Source organism: Mesoplodon bidens (assembly GCF_964165515.1).
Source record: "Mesoplodon bidens genome assembly, chromosome: 9".
In the NCBI taxonomy this organism is placed as follows: Eukaryota; Metazoa; Chordata; class Mammalia; order Artiodactyla; family Ziphiidae; genus Mesoplodon; species Mesoplodon bidens.
In genome coordinates this window covers 89,240,422-89,266,359 of record NC_138166.1, presented here as the reverse complement: position 1 = coordinate 89,266,359, position 25,938 = coordinate 89,240,422, and the positions used below count along the sequence as shown (strand labels likewise).

The window sequence follows — 25,938 nt, the reverse complement described above, 5'->3', positions numbered from 1 at the left end:
TATTTCTTTATCTAACCTGATTGCTATGGCTATGACTTCCAGTAATATGTTGAATAGGAGTGGTGAGAGTTGTCACCCTTGTCTTGTTTCTGATCTTAGAAGAAAAGCTTCCAACCTTTCAGCATTGGGTATGATGTTAGTTGTGGGCTTCTTGTATATTGCCTTTATTGTGTTGAGGTGCATTCCTTCTATATTTAATTTGTTGAACGTTTTTTTTTATCCTGAAAGGATGTTGGATTTTGTCCAATGCTTTTTCTGTGTGTATTGAGATGACCATATGTTTTTATCTTTCATTCTATTAATGTGGTGTATCACATTTATTGATTTGCACATGTTGAGACATCCTTGCATCCCAGGGATAAGTCCCAGTTGATCACGGTGTATGATCCTTTTAATGTACTGTTAAATTTGGTTTGCTAACATTTTGTTGATAGTTTTTGCATCTATATTCATCAGGGATATTGGTCTGTACAGTTGACCCTTGAACAATATGGGGAGTGGGGTGGGGTTAGGGGCATCAACCCTCCTTGCAGTCGAAAATCCGTGTATAACTTATAGTTGGACCTCTGTACACGTGGTCCCTCCATATCCATGGTTCCATCATATCTGTGGTTCCACATTCACAGATTCAACTTATCATGGATTGTTTAGTACTTCAGTATTTACTGCTGGAAAAAACCTGCATATAAGTGAACCCACACAGTACTTTCTTTTCTTTTCTGTCCTTATCTGGCCTTGGTATCAAGGTAATGCTGGCCTCCTAAAATGAGATTGTGAAGTAAGTATTATTAATCCCGCCTGGTAAATTTGGAGGCTGACATTTTGAGAGGTTAGGTAACTTGCGTGAAGCTGTACAGCTAGTTAGAGGCAGAGTTGGGATTGGCTCTCAAACCCCATTCTTAAGCATTGGGCCACTCCCTCCCAAGAGAGACTTCTTGCCTCACTATAAAGTCTGCCTAGAGAAGGAGCATTGGAGTCAGGACTTGAAGACATGTATGAGAGCAGCAGAGAGGAGAGGTGAGGGCAGAGGCTGGGACCCAAGGTCACACCTTCATGCTTTTGCCAGCACCATGTGGGAGTAGAGGGGGGCCATTTCTGGGTCAGTCGATGCTGCTCCTGCGGGTCCCCTGGAGCCATTGTTTGTGTCTCCCCCAGGAGCAGGGCAGAGGCCTCCAGGGTGTGTGGCCCAGCTGGTGCTGAGCTCCTCATCTCTCCCCCATCTCCCTGAGTGCTACAGGTAGGGAGCAGGATGGTGATTGTCGCTGCGGGCTGCGTGCTGCTCCTGATGGGCCTATTTGGGAAGATCGGGGCTGCGTTTGCCACCATCCCAACCCCTGTGATCGGAGGCATGTTCCTGGTGATGTTTGGGGTCATCACTGCCGTGGGGATTTCCAACCTTCAGGTGAGGCAAGGCACCCTTAGGAAAGCAGCAGCATTGTATCTCCTGAAAGGAGCCCATGCGGATGGAGATGAATGGAACAGGGTGGGGACAAGGGAGGAGGGGAAGGGAATCCTCAGTCCCAGAAACCGCACTGGCCCCAAATGGGAGAAAGAAATAACCAGAAGCACCCAAATTTCTGAAAAACAAAACTGCATCAGTTTGAATTGGATTATCCAGACCACTCAGCTCCCAGGGTCAAGTGGGAGTCGGGACTTGGCTGAGAACGTGTGCCCTCTGAGCCCAACTTCCCCCTCCAGTCTCAAGTGGCAGGGGGTGGGCTGGCTGGGCAGGTGTTTGACTGATGTGCAATACAGGTACTGATCGTTCCGGCTCTGCCGTGGGGGCCTCTCTCCTGCAGTACGTGGACATGAACTCGTCCAGAAACATCTTTGTCTTTGGCTTCTCCATCTACTGTGGGCTTGCTGTTCCCAGCTGGGTGAACAAGAACCCGGAGAGGCTCCACACAGGTGATTCTCCATCCTCTAGACTGTGACCACTCCAGGGGCAGAGCTGGTGGGGTCCCTGGTCCCTGGGAATTCCTGTCACTTTTTTAAAAATTTAACTATAGTCGCCATGCTGTACATTACATCACCATGACTTATTTATGTCCAGTTCTATTGAGATATAATTGACATACATCACTGTATGAGTCCCAGGTATACAGCATAAAGGTTTGACATACATATATTGTGAAACAACTACCATAATAAGTCTAGTTAACACCCATCTCCTCATATAGACACAATAAAAAGAAATGGGAAAAAAATTTTTCTCCTTGTGATGAGGACTCTTAGGATCTACTCTCTTACCAACTTTTCTATATATCATACAGCAGTGTTAACCATAGTCGTCATGTTGTACATTCCATCCCTCGTACTTATTTATCTTATAACCAGAAGTGTGTACCTTTGGATCACCTTCCTCCAGTTCCTCCTCCTCACACCCCCTGCTTCTGGTAACCACAAATCTGATCTCTTTTTCTATGAGTTTTTTTTTAACAGTCTATATATAATAAGTGAGATCATACAGTACTTGTCTTTCTCTATCTGATTTATGCCAAAGCATAATGTTCTCAAGTTCCATCCATGTTGTTGCAAATAGCCAGATTTTATGGCTGAATAATATCCATTGTAAATATATACCTCATTTTTTTTTAGTCATTCATCCATTGATGAACACTTAGGTTGTTTCCATATCTTGGTTCTTGTAAATAATGCTGCAGTGAAGGTGGCTGTGCATATATCTTTTTGAGTTAGTGTTTTCATTTTCTTTGGATAAATAACCAGGAGTGGAATTACTGGGTCATATGGTAGTTCTATTTTTAATTTTTTGTGGAACCTCCATACTGTTTTCCATAGTGCTGCACTAATTTACATTCCCACCAACAGTGCACAAGGGCTCCTTTTCTCCACACCCTTGCCAACACTTCCTAGTTCTTATCTTTTTGGTAAAAGCCAAACAGGTGTGAGATGATATCTCACTGTGATTTTGATTTGCATTTCCCTGATGATTAGTGATGTTGAACACCTTTCATGTACCTACTGGCCATCTGTATATCTTCTTTGGAAAAATCTCTATTCAGATCCTCTGCCCATTTTTTAGTCCCTGTCACTTCTGTCTTCACTCTAGGGATTCTGCAGTTGGACCAGGTCATCCAGGTGCTGCTGACCACGGGCATGTTTGTTGGTGGATTTCTGGGCTTTCTACTGGACAACACCATCCCTGGTAGGGCTCACCTTTGCTCTGTAAGCTGGCAGTTTGGGTAGATGGTCAGCATTTGGGTCACCCACATTGCTTCTCTAGCCCCAATTCTCATGTAAGACTGGCCACAGCATACCCTGAGTGGGCCCTGCATCTGGGTGGGGTGTATGGGCCTGTACTAGCTTTCTAGGGCTGCCATCGCAAAATGCCACAGACTAGGAGGCTTAAACAACCGAAATGTATTTCCTCACAGTTCCAGAGGCTAGAAGTCCAAGAACAAGGTGTTGGCAGGATTGGTTTCTCCTGGGGCCTCTCTCCTTGACTTGCAGATGGATGGCCTTTCCTTCCTGTGTGTGCATCTCTGGTGTCTCTCTGTGCGTCCTAATCTCCTCTTCTTAAAAAAGATACCAGTCAGATTAAATTAGGGCCCACCCTAAAGACCTCGTCTTTACGTCTTTCACTAAATCACCACTTTAAAGATTCTATCTCCAAATACAGTCACATTCTGAGGTTTGTGGGGTTAGGGCTATAACATTTTTTTGTGTGGGGGGGGGACACAATTCAGCCCATAAAAGGACTCTAAGGTGAGAAATACACTGGAAGCAAAAAGCAAAACACATAGCCCCAGCTCTCTTAGAGCCTGCCGTCTAGTTCATTAGGGAGAGAAAGCATGTGTTCATTTATTCATATTCCCATAAAAACCACAGCAAGTACACTGTGTTCCAGGTGCTCTGTATTGAGGATACAAAGGGCTGCAAGACATGCCCCCCTGCCTTCTAGAAACTCACAGGCTAATAGGGGAGAGAGACACGACAACAGACCATTACAATACAGGGAAGTAAGTGTGATGATGAGCAAACGAAGCCCATGAGCGCTGAGGTGAAGAGTGCAGAGCTGCCCTCACTGGTGGCTTTCAGTGCTCCCTCTTGATCCTCCCACGGCCCCTTGAAAGGACCTCTGTGATAGCTCCTGCTTCGTGGTATTCCGTTTCCCACATTTCTTCTCTCCACCAAATGTTAAATGCATCTGCATTCCAGAAACACTGAAATGTAGAAAGGTCCGCTCCGGAAGATGAGGAAAGAACAGTGGTTCATAGAAGGTCGTACCCCGGAGCTCAGGGAACACCTGATGATGAGCTGAGTTGAGCTGAGCTGATTCTTGGGATGGGCTTGGAGGAGGAGGAGGAGGGGCTGCTGGCAGGTGCAGGGCACCGAGACGAGGCCTCGTGAGTGCCTGCAGGGGGCGCCAGAGGCTTCCGCCCCCTACCTCAGGGCCCAGGCTTGACTGCTTGCTGTCTCCCATTAGGAAGCCTGGAGGAGAGAGGCCTCCTGGCGTGGAATCAAATCCAGGAGAAGTCTGAGGAGACTACGAAGATCTCGGAGGTCTACAGCCTCCCCTGGGGGATCGGCACCAGGTTCTGCGCATCCTCCTGCACCCGGTGCCTCCCCTTCTGGCCCAGGCTGGCATGCGGTGGGAGAGGTGAGGTGGGGGTGAGCCAGCTGACGCTCTGCTCCCAGGACCCCTCAGAAGAGCGGCCCAAGGGCGCCACAGACACCAGGATGTGAGAACGCTCCTTCTGCACATCCCAGAGCCTTCACTATCGCCCCACCCAATGTGCTGAGCTCCCCACTCACGTATGGGGGGGACCCTGCCCTCTCGAGTACCTCTGCACCCCGCACGTGGCGGCAGCCAAATAAGTATTAGATTAAGACCATGACAAGCGTGCTTTCACCCAGTCACTTAGTCACCGAGGTCTGGCCTCAAGCTGCTTCCTTCCACTGTGCTCCGGCCCTCCCGTCTCCAGTGTAAACCAGTCCTCTTGGCAGTATTTTGATGCATCGGGAGGAAGAGGCTTTGGGTGGGGCAGGGGACGGAGATGGGGCTGGTTGCTGAAAGGTGACGGGAACAGTTCTCTTCCTCCCCAAAGAGGCTGGAGGCCCTGCCAGCCCCTGCGGGCCCTTCTCTTCCAGACGCTTCCTCTTCCAGGACCCTCCCCGCCAGGCCCCCACCATTTGTAAACACTGAAGGGCCAGCAAAGCTACAATCCCTGCACAGCCCCAGCGCCAGTCCTTGGGGTCAGGCGGTATAGTGAGGCTGTGGGCCCTGGCACTGTGGAGTCAGGACCAGGTTTGGATCCTAAGACTTAACCTGCATGTCAGGTTCTCACAGGGACATTAAACAGTCAAAGCATTTGAGAGGCCTTCAGTGGAGCGGAGCCACTGTTGTTATGATATATAAACTGTAAAGAGCCAGGCGAACCTGTTCTCTCTGCATCCTCAGTGGATTAGTCAGGATTCTCTAGAGAAACAGAGCCAATCGGGGGTGTTGGGTGTGTGTATACACATACATGTCTGCAGAGAGATATATACATGTGTACACACACACATACATACATGGGGGTGGCGGGAGGGAAGGGCGGGGAGAGAGAGAGAGAGAGATTGACTTAAGGAATGGACTCATGTGATTGTGGAGGCTGGCAAGTCCAAAGTCTGCAGGGTAGACCAGCAGGCTGGGAAGAGTTACAGCTGGAGTCTGAAGGCAGTCACTGGCAGAATTCCCTCTTCCTGGGGGAGGTCGATCTTTTGGTCTATTCAGTCCTTCAGCTGATTGGATGAGGCCCACCCACACTATGGAGGGTAATCTGCTTTACTCAAGCTCTACTGATTTAAATGTTAATCTCTTCTAAAAAAAATACCTTCATAGAAACACCTGGAATAATGTTTGACCAAATACCCGGGTACCATGGCCTAGCCACGTTGACATAAAATTAACCATCACACCCAGTGTGCAGGCCCAGGGACATTTATGCACTCTTTGCCCAGGGGCCTCACCAGAAAGCACTCAGAACACTCTGGGATCTGGCTTGGACTCCATTCAGGAGTCTTTATTATCAGAAGAAGCAGATGTAGCTGATTCTACCTTGATGTCCTGGAGCACAGGGTTGAGGTCAACACTGCTCCTGGGCTCCCAGAACATGCCGGATGTGTGGTGGGCTCCAGAACTCTCTAGAACCCATCAAAACAATGCCCTGAACCCAGGTGTGCTGCAAGTACCCGGTGTCATGGGACAGATCCTGCCTGTCCTGTTCTTGAAAGGCTCGTGGCCTGGGCCTCGGGTGCATCCGTTACCCCCTGAATAGGAGCACAGTGGGAGCAGGTGTGTGCCCTGCAGCAGGCCAGCACCTCATACCAAACAACCCTGAAAGACTGACATGGGGCCACACTCCTCTTAAATACTTTATAATAATCAGAAACTACAACCATCAAAATGCTTTCAGGACAGCCCACTCCAAAACATCCTGCAAGGCTGAGGCAGGGGCAACCTGGGCTACGAGCATTCAAAACTGGAGACTGCCCGCCCTCCTTCACCCCTCCTGCTCCCACTGCATCACAGATCTTCATCATCAAATGTCTCCATGCACCTCAACATTACCATCTCATCATCGACGGGAAGGTCTGGTTCCTGCAAAACACAGGTAGAAGAGGATTCAATTTTATTTAGGGGCTCTGGGCCTCAGGCAGAGGAGAAGGCCCCATCATCTCAGGCGTGCCCCCCTCCCTCTGTCTCTCCCCCACGTCTCTTCAGTGGTATCGTCTTCTCCAGCTTCCAGACAGGAAGTTAAGAGCAGTGGGGGGCAGGGAGTCCATTTCTATTTCACTCCACTCAATACTCTGTGATCTCCAGAATGGCTTCTCCTGGATTCAACAGAACTGACTTCTCTCCTCTCCTGGAGATTTCTGGGATCCCATAAGAGAGACGGGGGCAATCTTAAAGCTTTATCCAAATGCCCTCAACAGAGGATGGTAAATTACACCATGATGTTCCCACCAGCTGTTTCAAAAAAAAAAAAAAAGGAATGAGATCCCTCTCTATCCATAGGATAAACTATTTTAAAAGGGCAAGGTACAGAGCAATGTGTATAGTAGGCTACCATTTGTGTTTGAAAGATTATATAAATATCTGGAGAATATCTTTGGATGGCTGTACAGAAACTGGTCATGGTAATTGCCTTCAGGGAAGGGAATGCGATATAGTAAGCAAGGGACGGTGGTAGGCGAAAGACTACGTTTTCTTTGTATATCTTTTGGTAACTTTCGAACTTTAAACCATGTTCATGGGTTAGCTGTTTGGAGATAATTTTTTAAAAGAAACAGCGCTATGTCTGTTTAGCAAGGGTTTCTCAGTCCCTTAACAATGACCCCAGCCAACCTCTCTGACTCCCCATTACCTCTTCCCCTAACTGTACGTTCCTGGGTTTGTGTTCTTCCTACCTCTCCCCACCCCAGCAGAAAATCAGCCCTGTAATTTTTTAGCCCTGATGGTTAGGGGTTGATCCCCTTGGGCCCCGGGAAGCACCCCTAATCCAGCCAACCATCTTATGAATGTGGGACCTGGTCCCCAAGGTGACGGCCAGATTGGGGGTGACTCTGCAAATGAAGCCTCTCCAGCTCTGGAGAACGGTCCTCACCTGCTGTGCTCTACTGATGGGGGAGGGGCGCACAAGAGCCAGGGGATCCAAGCGGGGGGGAACAGCTGGTAGAAGGAAAATCACCCAGTCCCATTGTTCAGGGTGAGGATACAGCAAAGGTTGAGAAAAGAGGGAGTCGGAGCATAGTGGTTGCCCGGAGGCTAAGCGTCCTGGGAGGGAACCACACGCTGGAGTCTCCATCACACAGAGTGCTTGAATGTCATTCCAAATGTTCTGGTTCCTTAAGCCTCTGAGAACGGTGATGAGGCGTTTTTAAACTGCAGATTTGTGAAAGCACTAGGCTGTGAGAGGTGTTTGCTGGAACTGGGTGCTGAAATGTGTTGAGTAGTTTCCCTCTAATCCATATCCTCCTGAAACCTATTGGGAAACAGAGTCTGTGCAGATGTAAGATCAGTTAAGGATGTCAAGCTGAAATCATCTGGGTTTAGGGTGTGCCCTCAACCCAAATGGCTGGTGTCCTTACAGGATGAGAGGGACGGAGAGATACACAGCAGAAGGCCATGTGAAGACGGAGGCAGTGACTGCAGTGATGCAGCTACAAGTCAAAGGATGCTGAGGATTGCTGGGAGCCACCAGGAGCTAGGGAAAGGCAAGGAAGAATTCTTCCCTAGAGCGTTCAGAGAGAGCATGGCCCTGCCAACACCTTGATTTGGGCTTCTGGCCTCCAGAGCTATGAGAGAATAGATTTTTGTTGTTTTAAGCCACCAAGTTTGTGGTAATTTGTAACATCAGTCCTAGGAAACAAATACAGGTACTAATTAAGTTTCATCCAACCACCTCCCATGAAGCTGACAGCGGGGGACAAATGGGGAAGAGAATGCAGTTGCCCCCTTTACAAACCATCTACCAAAGCCTGAGGCCTCCTGCACGAGGACACTCTTGAACAGCCTGTTCAAAATACAGATTTCTGGGGCCGCATCTCGCAACACTGGATGGGAATCTTGGGTGTGGGGACATGAGGAGTCTGCATTTCCAATGAGCTCCCAAGGCGATTCAAGTCTGAGTACCTCTGCTTTCCATGGGTGCTCCAGCCCTGCCTGTTCTTTCTTTCCTACCATGTGTAGAGAAAGGAAGCAGGGAAAGCAAAGAGTGTCCCATCGATCCATTCTCAAAGCCTTGGTAAAGTGAAGTGACTTCACTGTGTCGAGAGAAAGGGACACAGTGGTCAGAGCCGGTGGCCAAGGGTTGGGAGGCGGAGAGCAAAGCGCAGGGAAGGGCCCTGGCTCCAAGTGGAGATTCAAAGTGGTCTTGGCAGAGGGAAATGAAGGGTCTGTGGGAAGAGGGCCCCATGGAAAAGCTGTCCGAATTATTTGAGACATTTTCATCACTATCACTTACCTTTTTTAATGAACAGCTATAGTTTTGCTAAATTTGTGAGAAGATCCATGGCTATGAACGTGAAAGGGCCTGTCCCCTTGGCAGCTCAGGTGTAACCGTCCCCCACCGTGGAAGCTTCCAGGAATGGACCTTCTAACCAAGGCCCCCCCCGCCCAGTGCATGTCCCCGTGGGCTGCACAGTCAGCTTTTTGGAAGCAGAAATTAATATCCTTCAAAAGCTGGCAGCAAATATTACCCCGGGGTCTCCGAAGACGATGAAACGGTCCGGCCTCTTAGAAAGGCATCAAGGAGTCACACAACGTGTAGGAATGCCTGCGAAGGGCCAGGCCCCTGAGGTCTGGTCCCGGCACCAAGGGACTCCCAGGCTCAGGTCTGCCCTGAAGAGCATCCTTTTGTCTCTCCCCTCCATCTCCCCGGACATCCTCCGTTTCACAGGATGCATTAGGCTGAGGTCAACCACCCGTGGAAGCACGTCCCCCCGCCGTGGTGTGAGCTGGGGGGGCTGTAGCCGGGTCTCCCCTCCAGAGCCCTTCTCGCCCTCCGAGGGGAGGTGAGCAGAGGCCTCACTGCACCCTGTTCCGTCCTACCTGTTTGAACGGAGTGTTAACACAGCACAGGCCTTTAAAAAAACTGACGATCTGCATGTAGAGCTGAAACTTCTCCTCGGTGTTTTGTGGGTTGCAGACAGCCAGCACGGAACTGACAGCAGAAAGGAGGAAGAAACAGCGAAGCTTTAGCGTCCGAACGTTCGGCCTCCGCTTGTACCCACCAAAATATCTGGGTTACGGTGGGAGCCAAGCACTTTGAAGCACGCAGCCGAGCCCTCCATGGAAGGTTTGCATGGCCCCAGTTCCAACATCATGTCTGGAAGCTGCTGGGAAAGCGAGACCACAGGGAGGCAGGCTCGCGTGCCTAGCTTAGTGTTCTGAGCGGCGGCCTGTGGAACAAGGAGCGAGATTTCCTCTCCTCCCAGGGTCGGGCTCGTACAGCAATGCCGCACGGGTCTGCTCCCACCGGTGGTCGCCCAGGCTCGCGGCGGGGCTCAGGGCACGATCAAGATCAGCCCCTTGCGATGCCTCCGCTCAGGAGGTCTAACACGGAACACGGGCCTGGCGCAGAGGGCAGGCTGCTTCCTGGGACAAGGGGAGAAGCCTGCCAACAGGACCGTGAATCAGGCCTGGACAGCTGACTTCCTGCTGGAGTGAGGTCTCACAGTCAGCGTGGGAACCCCTGGCAGCAACCCCTGCCTTTTCTAGGGAAAATAGAAAAAAAAATTTTTTTAATTGGTGGTTTTTTGTTCCATCAGTAGAATGAGGAGTTCCAAGTACACTTTGGCCACTTTTCAACAAAATCGTCTTCACAGCCCACGCCCAGCTCAGAAATAGGAGCGTCTGTCTCCAGCCAGTTTCGGCCAAATCAGACTCCACACACAGCTGGGAAGAGCCTGAGTCACCAGGGAAAAGCGCTTTGAGAAGTCTGGGCAAGTCTGGCTGGGCTGGGGGCGGTGGGGTGGGAGCACAGGAGCAAATGCTGCCCCCTGACCTGCCTGCAGGCGGCCAGGGCTCCAGGCCGTAGCCACAGGCCTCGGGGAGAACGGACATGTTCTTTGGGATCACGAGGACATGAACGTCAGCCTCACTCCCAAGGCAGAAAAACTAAACTTTCTTGCTTCTTTTTAGCCAGCTATGCAAAGGGCCTGTGCCTTCAGGCTGTGGGACCACAGCTTTCCAAAGTAGCAAGGGAATTCCCATCCTAAACTTTCTGAGAAAACACACCTGTTTTCTTTTTTTAAAACAAGCTCCTTCTTGTTTTAACATCTCCCCAGATGCTCGTCTCACTTCAGGGCGTCAGCCATCCCCTCCTCCCCTCCTTCCACATCCTTCCCATCAGCACTGCGAAAAGCAGCTTCTCCCCTTGTGCGACTCAGAGCCCAGGGCACCGGGCCTGTTTCCACGTTGGCCCCGGCTCTCTGTGGCCCAGAGCCCACCGCCCACCTCTTGGGCCAGACCGACTGCTGTCACCTGCCCATGGCCACCTCACCCCGGGGAAGAGTGCAGCACAAGCCACCTGGAGTTGGTAACCTGGTACGCCTCATCCCTGGGCCACGATGGAAGAACTCTGCTCTGAAGAAGCCCCAGACAACATCATCCCCAGGGCAATGGCACAATCCTAGGACCTACTTTGAATCACAGAAAAAAGTGGATTTCCAAGAACTTCCATGGAATTACGCTCCCTTCTGAGAGGCTGCAGGGGTGAGGCTCGTAAACACCCCAACAGGGGTGCCCATGCACACACACACTTACACACTCATATACACACACAGTCTCACACCCCCTTCTTCACCTGGAGCTAGATGTACTTGGAGCCTCGCTTTTGTCCAGGAAACTTGCCACATCGAAGGCATCTTCAAAAAGGATCTGAAAGGAAGCACAAAACTTCATGTGTCAGAAATACCCCTACACTTCGACACTTGCTCTGGGTGGCTGGGGGAGAGATGCACAGAAAGCCTCTCTGCCCCTCAGCCCCAAATGGGTGCATGTTAAAGCTGAGGCCCAAACCCAGGCTCTTTGCTTGGTGACCTTTCCAGAGGATGAGTATTAAGTTCTTGCCCACCCAGAACAAACTGCCAACCCGAGAGGTGGCTGAGAGATGGGGAAGCACCGGGGACCGTGGTCTCCTCCTTTTAAAGAAAGCAGGAGCTCAGGTGCCAAATGCAACAGCCAGAGGTGAGCCTCAGTTTACACTGGAAAGGGCTCATTTACACCTCCCGAGGGGCAGAGACTGTCTGAGCCCAGGATCCACAATCTAGCGGTTTCATGCCAGGGCAGCTGAACAGAGGTTAAGGGGGCTCTGGGGTTAAGCTGCAGGAAAGCCGACTGCCAGCCCTGCCACTCACTAAGCTGCGACTTAATTTCCTAGATCCCAAAGGGAATCACAACAGTGCCTACCCATAGGGATGCTGCAAGAATTAAATGATGTATGGGAAGCACCTGGCACATTAATAATGGCTCAAATATACTAGCTATTATTGAATACTATGTGCTTTGTAAAAGAAACACAGGTTCATCTCGGAAATTTTGGAAAATAGAAACAAAGTTAAAATCACTGAGAAACAGTCCCACCCAGAGATGTCCATTGTTGACATACTGATCTGTTTCCTCCAGTCATTTCCCGGCGCATATTATAGCATATGTTTCCAATTTTGGAATCTTGCTATTTAGAAAGTTCTCAGTTCTGTTTTTTAAAAATTTGTTGACAAATATTAAATATTCCACGGGAACATGATATACACTTAGCATTGCAGGATTTAGTAAATAAAGATACAGGATGGGGCTTCCCTGGTGGCGCAGTGGTTCAGAGTCTGCCTGCCGATGCAGGGGACACGGGTTCGTGCCCCGGTCCGGGAAGATCCCACATGCCGCGGAGCGGCTAGGCCCGTGAGTCATGGCTGCTGAGCCTGAGCGTCCGGAGCCTGTGCTCCGCAACGGGAGAGGCCACAACAGTGAGAGGCCCGTGTACCGCAAAAAAAAAAAAAAAAAAAAAAAAAAAGATACAGGATGCTTGGTTAAATTTGAATTTTACATAAAGAATGAATAATTTCTTGGCATACAAGTGTCCCAAGTATTGCATGGACGGTCATATGAAAATTTTAACTAGCTGTGCTTTTTACCCCTTCTATATGGGAGTCAAGAGGGCATTCTCTGATCCTAGTTGGCAGGTTCTAGCAGGTTCCCCAGGGTCTCCTCCCCTCTTACCTGGGGACACATTGCTCTTGGTCTGGAGGCCTTCTGTCTGCCCTTTGTGTCTTTTTTTCTTTAAGTTTTTTTTTTTTTTTTTGATGTGGATCATTTTTAAAGTCTTTATTGAATTTGTTACAATATTGCTTCTGTTGTATGTTTTGGTCTTTTGGTGGCAGGGCATGTGGGATCTTAGTTCCCCAACCAGGGATTGAATCCGACCCACTGCATTGGAAGGTGAAGTCTTAACCACTGGACTACCAGGGAAGTTCCCCACTTCATGTCTTCTTACAATTCACTTTCCCGGAACTGAATTCCCTGGGACTCTGGAATTGTGAATTGTCCTCCTGGCTTTCTGGACATTTTCTGGTGTCCTTCTTTTTGACATCCCTTTGGTCACCTCAAAGACGATTTGGGAAGGGGTCACTGAAAGGCCTGGGCTCCTGTGTCCATCAGCACAGAAGCCCATTGTCTCTGTGGTCCTCCCCAGCAGGCCTGAGGCAGGGACGCAGGACCTAAATTCCTTCCCTCAAATCAATCAGCCCATCACAATCACAGGCCACATACCATCCTCACCTGTGCAAACCCCCTCACAAGCCAGCTCTTGGGGGCAGCATGGCCAGGCTCTGAGGTCCTTCTGGGGCACCCAGCACACTTACGGGGCTGCACCTCTCAGAAGTGAGGGGCATTGTCCACCTGATCCCGAGTCCAGGGGTTGGCCCCAAACGCAACTGTTCCACAGCAGAACCTCTCAGGTGGACCAGGAGCTGCAGAGGTTTCACTGCAACTAATTTAGAAGCCACAGCAGGAGTAACTGGCTCTGTCCCTACCCTGGGCCTAACTGTTATCTGTTCCACTCACCTTGTCACTCAGCCCTGGGCTGGCCCAAGCCTGGGGACAGCGATGCAGGCAGAGCCCTGCTCTGGGCACGGTTAAGAGACTCTGCTGCCAGTTTCCCTCAACACCAGAAGAATGTGAGCCCTTAGCCCTTCCTGAAAAAGCCCAGACAAGCTGCTTCCGTGATTTGGAGACACTGGATTCTGGGGTTTTTCTCTTTGGGTCTGCTCCTCCTTGAGGAAAGGTTTGTGCTGCAAACACCTGTGCAGTCAGCTTACAGCTTGACAGAATTTTCATGCATTTGACATACGTTTTCTTTTGCCTTCTTTGTTGTGGGACCCCAGGGCCAGGCACTTTGAGGCTACAAAGACATCTACCCTGGCTGATGCTTGCCTTGGATTGAGGTCTTTGGGGGCTGGTTGGCCCTGCTTTGGCCATTATGGAGGAGAGCTCACAGCCTCTCATGGTGGACCCAACATTCGTGGATAGGCAGATCAGAAGTCATAGTCCAGTGGAGTGGCGAATGGGGGATGGGGAGGGGGCATGGGTGGTAGCGGTTGACTGTGGCACATCCGCCCTGCGAATTCCCTCGACTAACACCCGCGGTCATCAGTCAACCTGGGGTGCTTGTTCAAAATGAGATTCTGAGCCACCCCCTCGGGGACTCGGATTCAGTGGGTCTGGGGTACTAGCCAGGCACCTGCCCTTTTTTTTTTTTTTTAAAGATGTATTTATTTGGCTGCCTTGGGTCTTAGTTGCGGCACGTGGGATCTTCGTTGTGGCAATGTGGGATCTTTAGTTGAAGCATGTGGGATCTTTAGTTGAAGCATGTAGGATCTACTTCCCTGATCAGGGATAGAACCCGGGCCCGCTGCCTTGGGAGCACAGAGTCTTAGCTTCTGGACCATCAGGGAAGTCCCCAGGCACCTGCCTTTTAACTAAACTCCACTTGGGAAACATCAGGGGAGATCACAGAGGGTAGAGCATAAATAGGTGACCAAAGGGCAGAGACTTGAAAAACTCTGTGATGAAGGATACAATGCTTGAAGCAGGAACTATGTGCCCTGGACAAGTCCTGCCACATGCTAGGCCTTGTCTGTGAACTGGAAAGACTGGACAAGGTGACCACTGCTCTCCAGGCCTGGGCCCTGGTGGCTGGGAAACCTCCCAGAGAATGGGGCCTCCAGGGCTGGCCCCCAGCATTAGAGGCACTTGGAGGAGGTTCTCTGGCTCTAAGACTCCCCAGAGAGACACTGGACGTCCCCTCCAAGGGACCACCCGTGGAGGAGTATTTGGAAAGTTAGGGTAAAGCAGGGGGTGGGGTCGACGGAAGCTAAATGTCCCGCAAAGCACTAGACAGGCGTGGAGAGCAAAGGACTGCCCTCCCTGTTAGACGAGGGAGGGCAGATGCAGCCGCAAGTGGTAGCAGCAGCCTTCTGAGGCTGTCCTAATTCTGGAAGAGCAGCTGAGGGGCCCAGTTTGATCTCAGCGCTGAGCTGACCGCTAACCTAACGCCACCCAACGCTCTGCATGGCTCACCACGGCTGTTCTTGCTGCTTGAACGCCGAGAAGCACATTCATAGCAGAGGCGTGGCTGCCTCCTCTGCGTACCGCAATGCTCTTTGGGGTGGGAGCTGACCTGCTCTCAGGGGTTGGGCCTGATTGGTCCTATCTCGATTACTCATTGGCTCAGTAATCTGGCAATCTGGCCAATTCCGGCCAGTGAGAGGGCAGGAGAGGTATGGTGCAAATTTCTGGGAAAGTTCTTCCTTGACCCTTAAGAAAGAGGGGCAGGGAATCTCTTCTCCTACCTGATGTAGAAAAGGAATAACAACTTGATTGCTACCAGCTGCCGTTCCACAGTCACCACACGGGGTGGGGGAAGTGGGGTGGGCGGGGAAGGTGAGATGCCGGCCTTGAGACAGGCAGAGCAGGCAGACGGGAGGAGCCGAGTCGGCGGCGATGTCGCAGGGAGACGAAGCGGAAGTCCTCCTGCCTCGGGCCCTCCCTGGGTGTGCCGGGTACATTTCCTCTTGGTTTAAAGAGCGAGTAACTGGAAGCCGAAAGAATCCTAGTGCATACAACCTTCTAAACCTTCTTTTCTGTAATCCCCATGGAAAGACCAGGAAAGTAGCAGGGGAAAAATAACTGTGGTTCTGTGGTTGCGTATATGATGTCGGGAAAATCAGAAACTTACCGCGCGCGCCAGAATCCAAACAGCACCTCCAAGTTACTGTCTGACCCGGGCAGCTCCCTGGCGTCTCCAGGCAAAGGTGATGCCCACCCTCCACCCCACCCGTCGGTCCGCTCACCTCCTCGGGGGTGGAGACGAGCGAGCAGCTGGCCCCCTGGCTTTCCACTCCGCTGTCCTTCACGCTGCCCTCGGCACAGGCCGGCTCCTGACAGGCCCCCGCGAGGCCCAGGAGGCCGCTGTGCTTCTGCGCCCAGGCCTGCTCGAGGCTGGCCTTCCTCTCCTCGGAGAGGGTCTGCCACATGTGGGAGATGGCCGCAGACACGATGGGGAGGGTCCCCTCCTGCGAGGAGACGATCCCGTTCTCGGTCAGAAGGTCCATCGTCTGCTTGTAAAAGTTGAGGTACCTGCAACAGAAAGGGCAGCAATTCCCGGACCTGAAGCCGGTGGCCCGGGGTCCCGCCCAGGCCGGCTCCTCGGGATCCCGTGCTGGCGGGGAGAGGGGAAGCGTGCACAGCACGCAGGCCTTGACCTCGCTGTGCTTCACCGGGGACTCAGCCTCACTAGCCGCCGCCTGCCCTGCCACTTGCAGCGTAGAAGCTACCTGGGGGGCCATGGAAGACTTAGCTTTGTGCTTCGGGGGTCCCTCCCCAAGTCCTCCCAGCGCCCCCTGTGGAGCTCTCTGCCGGACAAAAGAGAGGACGAGAGACAGGGCAGGCTCAGCTCTCCCCGCAAGGGAAAACTGCTTCAAGTTTAGAGCCCAGATATGTGCAGATATGATATGACCTCGCTTTAATTTGGAAGCTGTGGAGCGAGCCTCCTTCTACTGGGCCCGCCCCTCCCACATGGACGTGGAGGGCCTCAGGTCTGTGGAGGAGCGGTGAGGGACAGGGGGAATCTGAGCCATCCATCCACTGCCTTTCTTACTCCAAGATTAATTAGTAAGGCTGCTGAAGCAGACCTGTGGTGTGTGTGCAGCAGTGGGGGTGGCTTTAGCTCTCATATCCCACCCACAGGCCCCCCAAAGTCACCCCAAATAAAGTCAGTCTAAGGAAACACAGTTCACGTGCTATGCAGATGTGGCTTCAGGACTATTTCTCTGGCTCCTCTGCCAACCTCATCCCTGAGCCCCCGCCACGTGGAAATCCTGGAGCTTCCATGACTCGGGGCCTGCAGGACGCCCCAGGTGGAGCACCTGTCCCCTTCCCCCCAGGGGCCCAGCTCTTCACACCGTTCAAATTCCAAGAGGTCTGGCAGCAAGGTGACTGGGGAGTTTAAGAGCTCCACGTTTTTCTCCTCTGCCTCTTCCTCCTCTTCCTCGTCCTCCTCCTCCTCCTCGTCCTCCTCCTCCTCCTCTTCTTCCTCCTTAACCTCCTTCCTGACTGCCTCGATTGGGCACCAGGTGTCGGAACCTTTCTGATGAACTGTATTTAACATCAGACTGGGGAGGAAATGGAGACAAGGTAATCCCTCATGAACATCAAGACTGAAATTCTTGACACAGTTTTAGCATATATAGACTAAGGGGAAAAAAAAACCTATATGATCATCTCAATAGGTGCAGAAAAGCACTTGGCAAAATTCAACATCCATTCATGATGAAAACTCTCAGCAAACTAGGAATAGAAGGGAATTTCCTCAGCCTAATAAAAGGCATCTACAAAAAACCTACAGCTAACATCATACTTAACAGTAAAAGACTGTTTCTCTGCTAAGATCAGGAATAAGACAAGGATGTCCTCTCTTACCACTTCTATTCAAAATTGTGCTGGAGATTATAGCCTGTCCAATGAGGTGAACCAAAGAAATAAAAGGTGTACAGATTGGAAAGAAGAAATAAAACTGTCTTTATTTGCAGACAATGTGATTATCTATGTAGAAGATCCCAAAGAATCTACAAATATGTGACCAGAACTAAGAAGGAAGCAAGGTTGCAGAATACAAGGTCAGTATACAAAAACCAATAGTATTTCTATATACTAGCAATGAATAATTGGAAATTGAAATTTTTAAAAGTACCATTTACAATAGCACCAAAAACCGTGGTTAAATACTTAGGTTTAAACTAAAAGCTCCATCTAGAAAAGAAAAAAATGAATAAGTTGGGCTTTATAACGTTTTTAATTCTGCTCTTCAGAAGACAGTTTTAAGAGACTGAAACAACATGACACAATTTGGAAAACCAGACTTGTACCCAGAATCTCTTTATACTGATAGGAATAATCCCCAAGGTATCAGGTTGAGTTAAAAAGCAAGTGTGCCAGAAGAAAACATAGGAGAAGTCCCAACCTCTCTTTCTCTCTCTCTAATCTCAGAGTGGAGGAAGTCTTTCTGACTATTCACCCAACATCAGGTGCCATTATAGATGGACAGATTAGACTTCATTTTTGCATGGACAAAACAAAAAACAGAAACATTGAAAGCAAAATAGGAAAACAACCAACCAAGGTACAAATGTTTGTAATCCATATACTAGAAAGAGGGCTAATTTCTTATGATACATAAAGCCTTTCTACCACTAAATTAGAAAAAGACCACCAACCCAACAGGAAAATGGGTAAAGAATAGGTTAAAAAAAGCTCCCAGGAAATACAGATGATCCTGAACAAAGGCACTTAAGTTCACTCATAATTTAATTAATTAATTAAAATATGATAATTATAAAATGTAATTAATCTATTCCTCTGCTGGTACCATAGTTTTAATTATTGTAGGCTTATAATAATTCTAGCGAAAAAAATCCTCCCTAATTAATATGATTCTGAAAGAAATTTAGTCATCCACATGTGGACAAGTGATACAAGTATTAATAAGATTTTAGTATGTGATAGTGGTCGTATGTTAAATCAGGAAGGAGAGGATGGCTTATGTAATAAATGTGGTGGGGTCAGTAGCTAACATCTGCCTCACTGAGATCATCTCCCAGGCTGATTTCCAGGTGGGGCTAGTCTGGTTTCTAAAATGTGGCCAGAAACACCCTGCCGCGTACACTCAACACAACACACACAGACACAGACACACACACACACACAGACACACACACACACACACACACCATTCTTGCCTCCACCCCCCGGCGACCAAAGCAGTGCAGAGTGTGATTATAGGTGATCGTGTCCTTCTAATACTTTTCTGTATTCTCACGTTGTCTACAATGTGAATTTAATTTAATTTAATAATCTATCATTTCCCCCTGATTATTTCCCTTAGGATATAATACACATTTATTGTTTAAAAAATTGGAAAATACAGAAAAGCACGGAGAAGAAAATAAAATTCATCAGTAGTAACCCCACCGAAAAAAGAGGAAACAGCATCACTTCACCTCGGCAGGCTCAGGAGGTTCTGACAGTAAGCAGTTCGCAGTCCCCTTTTCAGAGTGAGTAAAATTGTTTATACACGTACTCCTGTGCCTCCTCAGAGGCCAGCTTGAATGTACACTGTGCTGGGCACGCCCTGGGGCTACCAGAGGTGATGAGGGCCCGACCATTGTCCCCAAAGTCCAGGCCGCTCTCGAAGCAGCTGTGCAGGATGGTGGTACAGAGCCTGGGTCATCCTTTGAGAGCACAGCAAAGACTAAGTCTACAAAGTACACATCAAAAAGTGCGAGAGTTAAATGTTCAAAATGAGATCATAAAAGTACGAGAAAGACATTGCATCAGCCTCTCTTGTCTGACTGGGACCTTATAAAGGAGGTTCCCCTTTCAGCATCTGTGACACCTGGGTGAACTACTTTTCCTTTCCTCTCTGAAGTTCAGTTTGGTTTTTCTTAGGTTCCTCCGAAGCTTGGAAAGTAGGCAGAGATTTGGATTTTCATTATTTTCATATATATCCTCAATAAAGCCATTAGGTGAGTTTCTTTAAAAGCTATAACACGGTATGAATACTATGATCTCATTTCTCTACAAAATAATGAGCAAAATGAAAAAAACCAGGATATTCTTTAAGATTAACATTGATTTTCTTTGAGTGGTGAGGTAATATGTATTTTAATTTTCTTTTTTGGGCATTTCTGTCTTTTTGACATTTTCTGTGAATAAGTAGGATTTTCATAATCGGGAAGAAATCCAGTGCGTGTGATTCGAATAAAATAGAAAATAAATCTCTCCAGCACAAGACTGTTCTAAACAGGTAAGCAGCACCTCTTCCTCGGTTCTGCGTTCTGGAGGGGAAAGGTGGGCTGTGGAGCTGTAGCAGCACTGTGGTAGTAGAACAGCAGATTCTAGGTCTCCTGGTGCTTGGATGTCTTACCTGGGATTTCTGCAGTACATGCTGGCATATTCTTCCTTGACCTCCTCTAAGCTGTTTACATTCCCATCCTCCAGGTTGAAGGATTCTATGAGGGAAGTAGAGGTCAAGGGTCACACACGATAAAGGTGGGACTTTGTCCAGTCTCTCCTGCCTTTCTGGCCTGGGTGGACCCTGGGTGGTCGCTGAGCCCACCCAGGTTCAGTGTTAGGGAGTCAAGAGCCCAGTTTCACCTCTCCTTTTAGGTGTGGGGGGAGAGCACTAGAACAGGGGAAGAGTTTCTTGAACTGGACTTTCTCAGTCAAGACATGGAAAGTATCCCTTTCAGAATTCGGCGTTCACTAGCTTATGAAACCCAAATTCCCAGCCAGCCATGTCTCCCAGCCTGAGTGCAAGGAAGGGAGACAGCTTCTGCCCTTTGCTTTTGAGTTGGACACGCCCCAGTCCACTTCTCTGGCCTCTCTGACCTGAGGAGGTCAGGCACCCTTCAATAGCACCTAGGAAGGAACTCATCGTGCTCACACAGCCCGCTGATGTCTGTCTGTCCTGCCAGACGCTAAGCTCCCTGAGGACAGGAGCATGGATCTCACCGTACCCCTGGCCCAGGTGCAGTGCCTGGCACACAGTAGGCTCTCAATAAATATATGTTCACTTGGCTTAACCCAATCTCCCTGTTTTCAATAGAAAGACAAGCCAGCCCTTCCCTGGGAGGTAGAGGGGTGGCAGGTAGGGATCTCTTACCTTTCTGCCTCAGCAGGTTAGCCAAGGTTTGTTCCAGGTCCTGAATATGATTCTTCGCCTTATTCAAAACCTGCCACTGAGGACAGAGACAGACAGTGCAGAAAAGCCAGGCTCCCACCACAGGGAAGGTTTTGCGGACACAGGAGCCCCTTTCCCGGCCTGAGGCCACCCTCCCTCGGGGGCAAAGCCCCAGTCCTTGACGCTGTGGACAGAAAAGGTAGGAAGTTTGTTCTGATCCACAGAAGGCATGACATTTACTTTGTATTCTGGAAATGGTTCTCACAGAAATACCAAAGTATTTGGAAACAATTAAGCTGAGCTCAGCAGACAACTAGGGTTGCTCACTACTATATACGCTACATGAAGTCGGCGTGGACGGTGACGGCACAGGTGGCCTGATGGATAGAGCTCCAGGCGGCACGAAGGCCCATTAACTTCTGCTCGCTTGTCCCAGCGTGCGACCGGCAGGTTAACATTAAACGTGCTAATACTGTTTGTTTGCTGAATGCGTACACTCTAGTTGATCTAAACTTTTTTTTTTTTTTTTTTTGCGGTACGCGGGCCTCTCACTGTTGTGGCCCCTCCCATTGCGGAGCACAGGCTCTGGATGCGCAGGCTCAGCGGCCATGGCTCACGGGCCCAGCCGCTCCGCGGCATGTGGGATCTTCCCGGACCGGGGCACGAACCCTTGTCCCCTGCATGGGCAGGCGGACTCTCAACCACTGCGCCACCAGGGAAGCCCGATCTAAACATTTATCAAGCGCTCTGTCAACTTGAACTCTGAATTTCCTCTTCTGCAAGAGTAGAATCACAAGCGTTTCTGCCCTCCCTCCCTCCCTCCCTCCCTTCCTCTTGTACTGTATGTAATATTACTACAGTCAAAATGGTAACCGCAAGGTTATTCAAAAATGAGAAACGCTAAATATTGTTTATTATGCAGACACCCGATGCCTGTCAGGAGTCCCACACCTTCATCAGGAATGTATGAGGGCGACGCTGTGTGCTTAGCCCGGGGACACAAGACAGCCCTGCTTTCAGGCCGCTGACATTCTAACAGGGAAGATGAGCATGGAAACGACCACTCAACGCACAAAACACAAAACAACTGCGTGTAACAGGCGCTAGAATTCAGTAAGCGCCGCAAAGGACTGTGGGAACGCACGGCAGCGGGAGGAGGGACCCATCTAACTGGAGGGCTCGATGGAGCCGGGCTTCCGGGCAGCTGAGCTTAGCTGAGCCCCGGAGTATGCGTGGACTCTGAAGGGCTGGGGGACGCAGGCCTCGCTCAGGGAGCTGCGGAAAGAAAGGAGATGGGGAGGCGGTGGGAGAGGACGCCATAGCAGCCAGGGGCCCACAGCCCAGGGGCTGCCTTTCTAGACTCCCGCTGCCCTGGCTGGTGCACAAGAAGGCTTGAGGGCAGCTCAAAGCACAGCGCTCTGAAGACCCAAAAGACAGCGAGAGGAGAACAGAGTGGACTACAGGATCTCCTTTAGAGCAGGGGCCACCTGCTGTCCTACACCATCTGCTGCCCCCGTCCCACCCCGGCTTCAGGATTATACCGTTGGGTCAGCAAGGACTCCGTCCCCTCTTCGGACACGAGGGGCTGACAGGTGACCCGAACCTCAGGCTTGTTCTTAGGGTGAGGCGAGGACTTTCTAGTCCTCTGGTCCAGGCTGGTCACCTGTGTCCGCACAGCCGGGCCACCCCACGCTCACCTCGCAGTCTCACTACGTCAACTGGACCAGCACAGAGCCAGGTAAGCCGGGTGCAATTCATTGAAATTCTGTTTCTAGAACGGTTTGGGCAGGCTGATTTTCTTAGGACCTTTGTCTGGGTTGAATTGTGTTCCCCTCAAAAAGATACGTTGAAGTCCTAACCCCCAAACTTGTGAGTGTGGCCTTATTTGGAAATAGGGTCTTTCTAGAGGTAATCAAGTTAAAAAGAGGTCATTAGGGTGGGCCCTAATCCAGTATGACCGGTGTCCTTATAAAAAGGGGAAATTTGGATGCAGAGACAGACACACACAGAGGGAAGACAATATGAAGACACAGGGAGAAGACGGCCATGTAACTGGAGTGATGGCTCTGTAGGCCAGGGAATGCCAAGGATTGCCAGCAAATGCCAGAAGCCAGAAGAGGCAAGGAAGTCTTCTCCCCTAGAGCTGTCAGAGGGAGCACGGCCCTGTGGACACCTTGATTTTGGACTTCTAGAGGCCAGACCTCTGAGACAATACATTTCTGTTGTTTTAAGCCACCTGGTGTGTGGTATTTTGTTTTGGCAGCCACGGACAACTAGTAACACCCTGCTACCACACATACGTGCATCTCACTCTTGTAGAGCAAATCCTTTCTCCATGGACATTACAAATGCAAAATTCAGGGTTGTCCCTCCAGCACGAAAGAGAAAGAAGGAGAGGACAGAAGACGTCTGATTTCCAGTCTGCCCTCTGGCTGTGCCGTTCCAGGCAAACTGTCTAGCTTTCTGGAGCCTCACTTTCCTAAGTGATACTCCTAAGTGATACTAACATTCTAAACCACATATGACCATGCTCTGTTTTTCAAGCTACTATATTGCTGAACTCCACAGCAGGCCTCAGGAAGCCATGACTGTTGTCCCTGTTTAACAGGTGTGTTAACTGAAGCTTAGCGAGTAACCTGCCTCACGTGGACCGAGGCCAGTTAACAGCCAGGCTCTCAACCACCACATCGTGAGGTGTGAGTTTTAGGGGCTGCAAAGGGTTTTCCTCTAGATTCACTTCCACTCCTTACTTACCTGTTCTTTCTTCAGCTGTGCTGCAGTCTGTGCACACTTCTTCACTGGACAATGACCGGGACTTTGGGGTTTTTGTCACCCAGGGGACACAGAGCAGAGCTGTGCTGGACAAGCTCTTTGCTGAGAGGCCCAGATGTGGACTCTCTCTCCCCACCCTCACCTGAGTCCCGAGCCCCTGAGCCTGGCTCAGCCAGGAAGTAGCCCTCCCCATACCTCTCCTGCCACAACCCATAGCCTTCCAGAGGAGCACGTGGGACCTCTGTTGATATTCTTCCAGCCCCACTTGGAGCCCTGCACAAGGGCGCTCTGGGCACCTTCCTCTAATTTCCACAGAGGCCCTGGCCCTGTGCCCACTGAGGGGCTCTTCTGTGTGTCTGCCCTCAGCAAGGCTCTGGTGCCAGCTCCGGAAGCAGGATGCTCCCGCCCGTCAAATGGTCCCTCTCCAGAAGTGCAGCTCTGCACCAGCCCAGAGGGAAACCCGTTGTCTGGAAGCAGTTGCAGGGCATTGGGCTGGTCCAGAGAGATGGACGGGGAAAGAGGGCCAGGTCTGGAGCCCCCAACCAGCTGACAGGTCCTGTCTGGACTCCAGTTCCCTCCTCTTTTAAAAGAGGAGGCTGTCGGGGAACTCGCCCCTGTCGGAGACCTCCTAAATGCTTCCTGCAGTGATACCCACTCCATTCTCCCACCACCACCCAAACCCACCCAAACCTTCTGTGCTCCACCAGAGGCACTGATGAGCAATGAACAAGCTGCATAAGGAGAAAGGCAAAATTAAGATCAGGAAAAGATAAATGCCTACCTAGAGAGCCCTGTCGCCTAGGGAAAGACCTGGTTGATGCATGAAAACTGAGAGGCACACACGGGCACGTACTGGGGGATGTGCTTCGGGGTATATGTGTGTGCTTGGGCTGGGGACATAGGGTCTGGGCAGCTGCTAGAGGCTCACCACTGCCCGTGAGAGGGATGGGCATTGCAGTCACTGGCTCACCGGGCCTCTCGGGCCGTCACTTCCCCTCCGAGGCCAGGCTTGTCTGCAGCAGGTAGGTAAGGCCCGGCTCTCAGGCTTTACCCACATGCAGCAGCAGAGAGAGCGCCATGAGGGGTCCGCAGCTGACTGCTGACCCACCCGGGCCGCAGCTCTTGGGGGCGGGAGCTCCAGGCCAGTCCCCATCTCGGCTCCACAGTCCCTCCATGCGTGGGACCTTTTCCTCCCTACCCTAAGGTCCCCGTACCTTTGAGGCTGTGAGATCAGAGTGGGAGTAAACGGTCTTCCTGAGGCTGTGGAAGAGCCCTGCCAGGGTGGCTCGGTGGCGGGCCTGAGACAGGCGTCTGCGGGCCACCCGCGGCTCGACCTTCTTCAGCTGTGCCAGGGGCCGGGGCGTTGCTCTGCCGCTGGGCTTGTTGTCTTCCTCAGAGGTCTCCATGAGAAGCTGCAATGTACAAGGCTTTGTTTGGCCCTAAATAACAAAGATACAACATTAAAGAAAAAGGAAAGTGGATTGAAGCAGAAAGAAAGGGAAACAGCTCCCAAGTAAAAGGTCCCAAACCAATGAGTCTAATCGATGACAGATACACAATAAATAACAGATGATACAAAATGTTATTGAAGCTCGACTCCTAAAACACAAGGCACTCATATCTGACTTACAGTTGAAGGGCACAGCTGCTTTACGCCAGGAAGTTTCCAGGACCTTGCAGGTACTCACCAGACACTTGTTAATTGACCACAGCGGCCAAGGAGAGCAAGCCATACCGAGACCGCATTCTTTACAGTGTGTCAGAGGTGGAACAAGTATGTCCCACCCTTTTTTTTTTTTTTGGTGGTACGCGGGCCTCTCACTGTTGTGGCCTCTCCCATTGCGGAGCACAGGCTCCGGACGCGCAGGCTCAGCGGCCATGGCTCACGGGCCCAGCCGCTCCGTGGCATGTGGGATCTTCCCGGACCGGGGCACGAACCCGCGTCCCCTGCATCGGCAAGCGGACTCTCAACCACTGCGCCACCAGGGAAGCCCTGTCCCACCCTTTGAGGTCTTTCCTACTGTGAGAAGGCACCCCTCTTTGACTTGGGAAGTTGTTACACAGGTGTATGTAGTATACGAAAAAAATCCATCAAGGTGTATTCTTTAGATTTGTGAACTTTTCCGCATGTATACTATACCTAAAAAAGAAGAGAACGCACTCTTCTACGTGTGAAAGCAAAAAGGTACGTGACGGCAGAGAAGTGGAAGCTGGTTTGTCTTGAACTGCTTCCAGTGGGTTCTGAAATGATGATTATGTTGTCCTTGGTCACATCTAACTTTACAAATCAGGAGCCCTCCTCTAAGAGAGGCAGTTCTAAGGCTGATAATGTAACGATTTTAATAAAAGATTGAGCCATGGATGAGCAATTTGAACAGGGGGCTGCATTGTCATCACCTCTATACTCGCAGGAGGTACGCAGCAC

General features: G+C 50.5%; 3 protein-coding genes across 9 annotated transcripts in view; 2 read left to right on the top strand and 1 right to left on the bottom strand.

Annotated features, from left to right (window-relative positions):
- The window catches only part of LOC308622250 (solute carrier family 23 member 2-like), a 51,353-nt gene extending 46,001 nt beyond the window's left edge, over positions 1-5,352 (top strand). For all 5 annotated transcript variants that reach the window (XM_081243557.1, XM_081243555.1, XM_081243556.1 and 2 more), the window contains 4 exons: positions 1,238-1,402; positions 1,800-1,908; positions 3,071-3,166; positions 4,448-5,352. In XM_081243557.1, coding sequence (XP_081099683.1) covers positions 1,238-1,402; positions 1,800-1,908; positions 3,071-3,166; positions 4,448-4,707 — 630 coding nt within the window. In that variant the 3' untranslated portion in view covers positions 4,708-5,352. The remainder of the gene's footprint in view (positions 1-1,237; positions 1,403-1,799; positions 1,909-3,070; positions 3,167-4,447) is intronic.
- Positions 5,353-5,579: 227 nt separating this feature from the next.
- STRA8 (stimulated by retinoic acid 8) lies at positions 5,580-25,246 on the bottom strand (the record flags this gene model as incomplete). The annotated part of the gene is made up of 9 exons (XM_081243675.1): positions 5,580-6,604; positions 9,557-9,668; positions 11,313-11,386; positions 15,856-16,141; positions 16,966-17,175; positions 19,986-20,070; positions 20,724-20,799; positions 24,728-24,952; positions 25,202-25,246. The coding sequence occupies 9 exons, from the start codon at positions 25,244-25,246 to the stop codon at positions 6,530-6,532; spliced, it is 1,188 nt and encodes a 395-aa protein (XP_081099801.1). The 3' UTR covers positions 5,580-6,529.
- Positions 17,593-25,938, top strand: part of WDR91 (WD repeat domain 91) — a 56,786-nt gene continuing 48,440 nt past the window's right edge. Inside the window, exons 1-6 of one of the 3 annotated variants that reach the window (XM_081243811.1) lie at positions 17,593-17,679; positions 18,945-19,085; positions 19,508-19,584; positions 19,779-19,865; positions 20,761-20,940; positions 21,664-22,479. The gene's annotated coding sequence lies outside the window, so the exon portion shown is untranslated. Of the gene's footprint in view, positions 17,680-18,944; positions 19,114-19,507; positions 19,585-19,778; positions 19,866-20,760; positions 20,941-21,663; positions 22,480-25,938 lie in introns of those variants that run through there. The other 2 variants (XM_081243810.1, XM_081243814.1) reach the window with 2 other exon arrangements.